The 10198-nt window shown below is 48.8% G+C and overlaps 1 protein-coding gene across 1 annotated transcript; it reads right to left on the bottom strand.

The window, feature by feature from the left end:
* Positions 1-8654: 8654 nt before the first annotated feature.
* On the bottom strand, positions 8655-9738 carry Ccr8 (C-C motif chemokine receptor 8). The gene has a single exon (XM_027415552.2). The coding sequence runs from the start codon at positions 9714-9716 to the stop codon at positions 8655-8657; it is 1062 nt and encodes a 353-aa protein (XP_027271353.1). The 5' UTR covers positions 9717-9738.
* Positions 9739-10198: the final 460 nt, after the last annotated feature.

Below are 10198 nucleotides of genomic sequence, written 5' to 3'. Positions count from 1 at the left end.
TTTCATTTCTTAAGAATTTCATAAATGCATATAATGTGTCTGGTCAAATCCAACCCCCATTCCCTCCCCTCTGGCTGCTTCCTTATCACCCTCCACATTCCTCCTTGAACGCTGGTATCTGAAATGGAAAATGACATGTACGTCACTGTACACATGTATTCACTGTACGTCAGTCACATACTTGATATCTAAGATCTATAAGATAAAATATATCATTGCTTTCTTATTCAGTTTTGGTGTCAGAGATAGAACTCAAGGCCTCAGGACTGCAGCAAGCACTGCACCATTCCACCTGGTTCCATTCACGCATTCATTCATCTGAGACAGGATGTTGCTATGTACCCCTAGCTGTCCTGGAACTCACTATGTATATGAGTCTGGCCTCAAACTCACTAAAATCCACTTGCCTCTGCCTCCACCACGCAATTTCTTTGTAGTACATGTTGAAATGTTACTTTAGCTATATTGGGACCAATAAATTTTATTGTTGAAGTGAATTTCACCTGTTTCTGCTTTTTAAATTTTTTAATTATTTTATGTATGTAAGGATTTTCGCTGCATGCACGTTTGTGCACTGCAAGTGTTACAGCTCTGGAGAGAAAGGTATCCTGACTTGTCAGGAAGTCAAGCTATACCTGAAGCAGGGGTCCAGTGGGGGATGGTCTCCCCACAGGATGTGACAATCCTGCTCCTCTCAGATGTTACAGCCGAGCTCTTTTCTGCTCCCAAGGGAGTTTCCCAGCAGAGGTTCGGGTTTCTTCCCAGCTCCTGCCCAAGCTGTTACTTCTCTGCCTCACTCTGCCAAGGAGAAACCCTGGCAGAAATGTAGCCGTCAGTTCTGCCCCCTGGAAAGTGTTACTTCTGCTCCACTCCCCTAAGGGAGCTTCCCAGCAGAGATTCTGCTCCGCACCAGAGAGAGATCTTCACCCTAAACTCTTCCAAGAAAGACATTAATTTGGGAAGGCAGGGAGCGGCTGCATCTGCCAGGGTGGGAAAGGACAGCCAACAGCTGAACAGGCAGAGGGGCTTCTTAGGGGCAGAGTTTTTCCAGGGAGAAGCTTTTTCGGGGACAGAATTGGTCAGATCCTGATCCCCTTAAGCTTGGACAAACTCAGAATGGCTAGATTTCATGCTCCGGGACTGGCTGGTTTTCCTGCTCAGTGATTGGTTGGTTTCACGTTCAGTTGGGTAGGGGCAGAGTTGGCTCTGGTTTCAGGGCCAGGGTGGGTTTCTTTCAATGAGCCTTTGACCCTGAAAGACCTCCAGAGACTCAGGCCCCCAGGATCTCAGGCCAGGACCGAGGCCACCCTACTCACCAGGCAGATTCGAAAGTTTGATGCAAACTTGCATGAGGCTTTATTGTAGTTGTTTAACGAGCTAACCCCATGTTAGCTCGGGTCTTTCACCCACCCGATGGCTAGGAAAGACCCTGCGAAGCGTCTGCATAGAGATCTTGTAGGGCAGTGTAAGGGGAATGTCTAGGGGTACTCACAGGCTCAGGATTGGTGTGCCTCCAGGCTTGGAGGTTTGCCCTGTGTTGATTGGTCAACTGGTTGTTATGGCCCATAGGCCCTCCCAGGGTGGTTGCTATGCTCTGTCATTGCTGTGTGCTTGTCTGTAAAGTACACCCAAAGCCATAAAGCATAGCGCCACCAGCTAACTTCTGATTGGTTCCTTGCCACGAGGCAGGCACCTGACCTTAGTGACTAAGACAAGGTCAGACAAGCTGTGATGGCTGCCGAAATGGGGAACTGGTCCCTTCATTCCCCCATTTTCTTTTTTGGAAATTCCAATCATGGAATTGCTGTCTCTCCAGCATCCCCATCAGGGAGTAGAGATATTGGCATCCCTATGCAAGGGAGTTCCTTCTGACTAAGCATTTCAACCAGGGAAAATGGGCGGCGTATTCTTTGGGATGAAGTTAGGGACCCAAGAAGGCTGAAATGCTAGTCAAAAGCACAAAAGGGAATTTAGGCAATGGGGAATCCATCAGGGGCTTTTGGCAGACTCTGTTGCAGAGACAGGGGTGTTATTGTTTTGTTTAAAAAGAAGAAAAGAGAAATTGCTGAGACAGACATATTGACTATAAGTTTATTATAAGGCCCGGTAGAATGGGGAGACTAAGAAGAGGAACAGGGTAAATGGCTGACCGCTTATCTCTCTGTTATAAAAAGCTTTTTAACAAAACATTTTAAATGCCATATTCTCTAGATCTCTGAGCATTTGAGGGCTGTCTGCTTAGTATCTTAGCAGTTAAAAGTTTGTCTTTAGTTAGAGAAAAATCCCTTTTTGTAATAAAAGCTGTATCTTTGTAAATGGCTTATAGTATAGACTGAGTGGTATAAATATTTTGTTAATTTGAAATAGACCTATATGATTTTAAATTTTCATCATCATTTAAAGATATATGAGTTAAATTTAAGTTGTATAGACTTAGCTTATATTTTAAGTATAGTTAAATTAGACCTTTATGACTTTAAATATTTACCATCATTTAAAGATATATAGTAATTTAGAAATATGAGACTTAGTATAGTTTAATTTAAATTGTATATAGAGCTAGATAAGTATAAAATTAAATTACAGGTACAGCGACAAGCAGGACTGGATAACAGTAAAGGGGGAGTCAGAATGTAATCTCTGATCTGTACATTGTAGCAAACAGACAGGAGATTTAAAGAGACAGGGTAGATTTAAACAGAGGGCCCTGGAAAGGCATAATATTTAGTAAACAAGCCATGAACAACAGAGCCAGTGAAGGAAGAAAAAGACAAAAAAATAAGAAGAAAAAGTCAAAAATAAAATAAAAAGCAAAAAGATCTGGCTGGCAGACAGGTTTGCTGGCAAAGGACACTGGAACTGGGCGTGCCTACAGGTAGGTCACATGACCAAAACGGCGGCAACCGTAAGCCGCTTTTGTCTGTTTACCTGCTTGTTGGATGAAACCAGAAAGGTCCCTCTATGCATTTCCCATGGGTGAGGCAAGTTGAAAACCGGCAAAAAGCTCCTCTCCGGATGCACGTCTGCCCGTGGGAGTTGCCAGGGGCCTGGCCCCGAAGGGGACACAGCTGTCCCGAAACTGAAAAAGGACCCAGCAGTCCGAACTGAGAAAAGCAAAAAAGCACCGCTCCTGGAGCGGGATCCCATGCCTGACCTTTAGGAAATGCACCCAACAAGTGAAAGAAATAAAAAGTAAGATGTCAGGTGGCAGTGCTTGCCTGTGCAAGTCACCAAACTGAGTGGGCAGGCCTAAGCCAGGTCACCTGGTTATGACCAAGATGGCGGCCCCCAGGTTAGCCCACGTGGTTGAGGTGGCGACCCCCGTAAGCACATTCTCAATTGCCAGAAAAGTTTCAAACCTCATTCATGTGGAAAAATGAAAACCAGCAAACAAACAAAACTCTCAGAGCATCTCAAGCAGACATTGCCAACCAAGAAGAAACAGTCAGAGAAAGAACAAACAGAACAATGAGGGACATTCCCAGGTGAAAGAAAGTTCCCACTGGGAAGCAGAACTCCGCTCATTTACCTACTCGCTGCCAGTAACCGAAAGATCCCGTAAAAATGTATTTCCCGTGGGCAAGGCCAAAAAATGCACAGATTGCCCTGTCTGAGAGCACCCAGCCCGAAACCGGAAAATGGACCCAGAGTGAACAGTGCTGGGTCTGCCCATGGAAGCAGTCTGGGTATCTTACCGGATTGTAGCGAATAGGCAGATCAGTGAGTTCCAGAAATACTTAGTTGGAAAAGCGGCAAGTTGAGTTCTGGCATCTCAGGCTGCTGCAGGCAGGAGGGAGTACCAGGAAAAGCGGAGATGGAAGTGGGTTGTAAGGTTGCCCTTGCCTAACACGCACCCGCCAGCGGGTCTCGAGAAGGTATAAAGGGCAGAGCCTTTCCACGTCCGGGCGCCAAAATGTTATTGTTTTGTTTAAAAAGAAGAAAAGAGAAATTGCTGAGACAGACATATTGACTATAAGTTTATTATAAGGCCCAGTAGAATGGGGAGACTAAGAAGAGGAACAGGGTAAATGGCTGACCGCCATGGCTGGTCGCCATAGAGAGACAGAGAGAGCGCATAGAGCGCGGGACAGAGGAACAGAGAGAGAGAGCGTAAAGGGGCAGGGACCTATCTTTTAAAGGGGTCCTCTGCACCTGTGTGCAGACTTCTTTCCCATGGAACCTTGGGCTGACCAGGGTACTGCCTGTTCCACCAGGTAACAGGGGCAGGCCAGCATAATGCCTGAACCTTTCAAGGGGGTTGTCCACATCAGCTGGACCGGTTCACATACACAGCAAGTCCAGGCCTGGCTCGCAGTCTACTTAGAACAGCCTGTAGTCAGCAACTGATACTCAGATGTGTCTGCCAGAAGCAGAAACCTGTTTAAGACATGTTTAAACTAGGAACAGAAGTTAAAACTTATTTACTGAAGCCCACAGTGCAGAAAAAGCAGATATCTGGATCTGTTCAAACAGCAGGAACATATTTATAATTTTGAGTCCTAGCAAAAACTACAGATTTGGGCTAGAAGCATGTACATTTTTCTTCTGTCCAGAGAGCCAGGTATGGATTGGACAGAGGTGCCTTTGGCCTGATGAAAAGCCCTTTAAGTTTATACTTAGATGAGAACCAAAATAAACCAAAAATAGCACATTGGTTTGCATTATATTTTGGTTGGAATTACCAGTTCAGATACCTGAAACTATAGGGTCTGTGGCTCACCTGCACAGTTTGGTTCCCACCTTCATATTGAAGGAACCAGCTTCCCTTTCGGCAGCCATAACAGCCGAACACGTGCTTGCCATAAACCTGCCTTGGTCACTTAGAGGTCAGATGCCTGTCTCGTGACAAGGAAGCCATCAGAAGTTAGTCACTAGAAAGTCAGATGCCTGTCTCGTGACAAGGAGCCAATCAGAAGTTAGCTGGTGGTGCTATGCTTTACGACCCTGGGTGTGCTTTACGGACAAGTGCACAGCAATGACGTAGAGAGCATAGCAACCACCCTGGGAGGGCCTATGGGCCATAACAACCAGTTGACCAACACAGGGCAAGCCCTCCAAGCCTGGAGGCACACCAATCCTGAGCCTGTGCGTACCCCTAGACACTCCCCTTACGCTGCCCTATAAGATCTTTTGGGAGCCCCTAGGAGCCGTCTTTTCTAGCCGTCCGCCATGGTGGGTGGATCAAAGACCCGAGCTAACATGGGGTTAGCTCGTTAAATTATAATAAAGCCTCGTGCAGTTTGCAGCAAGCTCTCGAATCCGCCTGGTCATTGGGGTGACCGCGAACGTGGCCTGGGACCCCGGATACTTGAGTTTTCCGGGGTCTAACAATATGTGTCTACGTGGCTGACCTGGAGAAGAGATCTTCAGGCCCTTGTTGAAAAAACACACACAGAGCATCAGTGCCTGTCCATTGAGAGAGTAAAATCCTCACTTATAAATATGCCGTGTCGGAACCCAGCTGCTACTCAGGCCCAGCCTCTGCAGAAGCCCTTTCCCCTCACGGGTAACACAGGATTCCACCGAGACCCTGTCTGTGAGTCTCTAACTAACAGACTTCCATGTGTCAGGATATCTCATCTGGGGAAGTGAGTTTACATTAAAGGTATATTGGTGGCCACACATCCGGCTCCCAAACCCCTTTGCGGCATCCTACCTGGAAACCAGAAAGCCTGGATAAAGGCTTGTGCTGTTGTCCTGGCTTTTTTTTTTTTTTTTTTTTTTGTCTACTCCAAACAACCTAGAGTCGTCTGAAAGGAGGGAACCATAACTGGGAAAATGTCTCCATAACATCCAGCTGTAGGGGGCATTTTCTTAATTAGTGGCTGATGGGAAGGGCCCAGCCCATTGTGGGTGGTGCTATTCCTGGGCTTTGTAAGAAAGCAGACTGAGCAAGCCGTGGGGAGAAAGCCAGTCAGCAGCTCCCTCCAAGACCTCTGCACCAGCTCCTGCCTCCAGGTTCCTGCCCTGCTTGAGTTCCTGTCCTGACTTCCTTCAGTGATGAACAGTGATGTGGAAGTGTAAGTCACATAAATTCTTTCCTCACAGACTTGCTTTTTGGTCATGGTTTTCATCATAACAATAGAAAGCTGCCAACTCCCCACCCCCATCCATCCTGTCAGGACCCATGAAAAGGAGTCCATTCCATCATGCCACAGTTCAGAGAGCTTAAATCTGTCTTATTGTCCATAAGACATTAGTTTGGTGGCTACAGGATATTTCGGCCCTGGCAGTGATGTCTCTTATCTAATAACAATAGACTTGGGCCCAGGTGTGTTTACTCTGGAAGGCCTATGGCAGGTGTGGCTACCAAATACCTGGAGGATTAAGGGAAGTAAATCTCTTTGCCCCTTATACATGATAATAGAAGTCTTCTGCCGTTTGTCCTCACTGTTGGTTGAATACAGAAGATGGTATAAGAATAAACTAAGGGAGCATTCAGTATGGATTGAATCTGCCCTGCCAACAGCTAGCCTGCACCTCAGTTCTTAACCCCTTTTTAAGCTAGCCTTTCCCTCATCCACACTCCCCCACTCAGGTACAAACCTGGGGCTGCTTAGCTGGCTCTGATTGCAGCCCCCACAAACACAGCCCCCCCATCCTCAGAAAGGTTTAAGAGCCTCCCACTTCCACTATGTAGGCCCAGATTCCTTCCTTGAGAGTCACGGCCATGATGTCGGTCTCTCGTTCTGGGGCCTGAACTCTCCGGGGAGCCCCCACTCTGTCTATCTGTCTGTCCATGGCATTAATAACTCTCCTAATAAACTCCTTAGTCCCAACAATCCATTTCGGTGTCCTCTGACCCCACATCGGGGCCCTTTGGTGCGGAATACCTCTAGTTCTTTTTTTTAAGTTGTATTATTTCTCCGTGAGTTTATGTGCATCACATGTATTGAATTCCCTGTAGCTGGAGTTACAGGAGATTGTGAGCTGACAGGTGAGTGTTGGGAATCGAACCTGGGTCCTCTGCAAGACTGGTAAGCACTCTTACCTGCTGAGCCAGGTCTCCAGCCCCAGCTCACCTAGCAGACAAACAAACCCTGGGCTCTGGGATGTGGCAATGAACGAAACAGATGGGGCTCATATCCAACAGGCAGGCGGGTGATGCCAGCTGTGTCCCAGGCACTGCTGGGCATGTTTGCCCTGCTTCGCTTGCCCATAAGTGCGCAATTCCATAGTCCAAAGGTAAGTTACCAGTCCCCAAAGCATCCTCCATGCATTTCTTAGGTCACATGTTCCCATGAGCCATCCCTTGAGTCTCTAGGACAGCTCTTCAGCCTTCCCTTGACAGAACGCCTGCATGTATGCCTTTGCACCAGAAGAGGGCACCAGATCTCATTACAGGTGGCAGTGAGTCACCAAGTGGTTGCTGGGACTTGAACTCAGACCTCTGGAAAAGCAGCCAGTGCTCTTAACCTTTGAGCCACTTCTCCAGCCCGACAGACATGTGCTTGACGTATTGGAACCACTCTAGTGGGAGAGCACTTATGCCCCGCCCATTGCCTATGAGACAATAGACTCTGAAGGGTTGAAGCTTCCCCAGGGATCCCACGTTGTGGAAGGGAAAGGCTAAAGTCAAAACTAGCCAGAGGAGAGACTTGAACTTGCCTCTATCAAGAGATGGCACACAGTTTTGCAACTTGCCAGACCACCTTTCAGGAGAGACGGAGCCCAGAACAGTGATGATGGGCAGGACCACACCCTGACCAGGACTCCTTAGCTCTGCACACCGAGTGGCATCTGTTTAAACCCAGGCCTCAGGTCAGACCCTGCCAGACCACCTTGCAGGAGAGACGGAGCCCAGAACAGTGATGATGGGCAGGACCACACCCTGACCAGGACTCCTTAGCTCTGCACACCGAGTGGCATCTGTTTAAACCCAGGCCTCAGGTCAGACCCTGAAGATGGACTTGGGGGTCACTGGACCTCTTTATTTGCTCCTTTTCCCAATGTGGCCACATTGAGTAAACCTGGGCATTTCACTGTGACTTTTCTCAGTTTTTAAGAAGCTATGTGTATGGGGTGGGTGGGGTCTGTGCTCAGGCATTGGGTGACCCTAGAGCTGGAGTTACAGGCAGTTATGAACTGCCACACCAACCTGCCAGACATGGGTACTGGGGGCCAACTCAGGCCCTGTGGCAAGAGCAGTCGTCGCTCTTAGCCAATGAACCATCTCTCCAGCTCCATGACTTGTCTCGTTTAATCGGCGTGTTTGGGAGGGGTGGCTGAACGTAGCTTTCTGGCACTCCAGGAATGAATGGCATGGCACGTGGGCACACAGATACACACTGAGGGAAATGAACTCCAATCCTTTGCAACGTAGGCAGCTGCTGAAACCGCCAGTCGGTGGACAGCAAGTGGTGCTGGTAAATTAAATGCAAATCTTTGTACAGAAGTGCCCTGGATGGGTTTATTGATAAACTGTATCAAGCCTTCAAAGAGAAAAAGTAATGCCTTTTTATTTACACAAACCGTTTCAGAAAATAGATTTTTAAAGGGAATATTTCTCAATACATTTTAAGAAAGCAAGCCTGGCCAGATCATCACAGGTGAGAAAAAATTACAAAACATTGTCTCTCGTGAACACAGGCACAAGGAAATCCCAAAACGACGAGGTTACGTTTCTCCAGGGAGCAGAGCCCGTGCACACCCCCCTACAAGATGTAGTCCAGGGTAGAGGACTGGGAAGACCGCTGATTGGAGGACGGCTGCCTCTCCCACGCCCCCAGCGGCACTTGCCTCCCTACGTAGAGGAAGATGTGGCTACAGCTTTTTTGAAACACGCCTGCCAGGTTTTTTTTGAACTTCTCCCCTATGAACGCATAGATGACGGGATTCACACAGCAGTGTGTGAAAGAAATGACTTCTGTGACGTGGGTGGCCAGGGCCAGCCTCTGGCTCGTGGCGCATCCGTCCAAGACGTGAAGGTCATGCAGGGACGTGAGGAAGAGCACCACGTTGAACGGGACCCAGAAGAGCAAGGATGCCATGACCACGATGAGCACCAGCTTGACGGCCCTGGTCCGGTTGTGGTTCTGGCAGCCCCGCAGCTGGTGCAGGATTCTGACGTAGCAGAACAGAAGGATGGCAAAGGGCAGGAGCAGGCCCAGGATGTTGACTTCGAAGTGAACGGAGAGTTTCCACCTCAGAGACTGGTTGTCATAAAACGGGAAGCATTGTAGCACGCCGTCGTCAGAGGCCACCTGGTAGAACACCAGCAACGGAAGGGTGGCTGCAACGGCAGTCAGCCACACGGCCAGGCTCAGGGCCGTGCCCACTCTGGCCGTCCTCACTTTGATGGCATAGACAGCGTGGACGACAGCCAGGTACCTGTCCACGCTCATGAGCGTGATGAAGAACATACTGCTGAAAAAGCCGATGTAATAAAAGCCAGAGACCACTTTGCACATGGCCGTCCCAAACACCCACTGGTCCAGCAGGTAGTGAGTCTGGAAGGGGACGGAGAAGACAAAAAGCAGGTCAGAAACAGCCAGGTTCAGGAGGTAGATGTCTGTGATACTCCTCAGCTTCTTGCAGGCCACCAGGACCAGGATGACCAGGCTGTTTCCCAGGAGGCCCAGCACAAACAGGATGCAGTAGAAGACGGCAAGGTGCAGCCTCCCGCCTCTGAGGGCCAGCTCTGTGTCACAGGGGATGGTGAAGACATCAGGGTAGTAGTCAGTCACCGTGACATTGGGCTCCAGGGTGTAATCCATCGAGGGCAGCCGAAGGACCTGGCCAGAGAGGTGTATGAGAGATGCTGAGGACGGTATTCACACACTGAAGACTCCAAGCCCCTCCCCCCTCTCCCTGGGGCTCAATGTCGGGGCGTTAATGGGACACAAGTGCTCCACCTCCAAGCCATGTTCTCCCTAGACCCTGTTTCCTTTACACAGGCTCCCACCAGGTGGTTTAGAACTTGGTCCGCAGCTCAGGCTGGCCTCCTGCCTCAGCCTCCCGGTGCTGGCACTGCCATTCAGTACCACGTGCCACCTTGCCTGGCTCCTCTCTCCCTCTCTCCCCACCTCAATCCCTGTCTCTCTTTCTCCCTCCCCTAATTTTAATAATTAATTGACTAGCTAATTATATTTTTTAAATAGTCTCACTATGTAGCCCTGGCTTTTGTAGACCGGGCTGACCTCAAACTCCCGAGATCCACCTGCCCCGTTTCCCAAGTGCTGGGATGACAGGCGTGTGC

This window comes from Cricetulus griseus, chromosome 4, assembly GCF_003668045.3.
Source record: "Cricetulus griseus strain 17A/GY chromosome 4, alternate assembly CriGri-PICRH-1.0, whole genome shotgun sequence".
NCBI classification, from domain to species: domain Eukaryota; kingdom Metazoa; phylum Chordata; class Mammalia; order Rodentia; family Cricetidae; genus Cricetulus; species Cricetulus griseus.
This window is presented reverse-complemented; position numbering and strand designations above follow the sequence as displayed.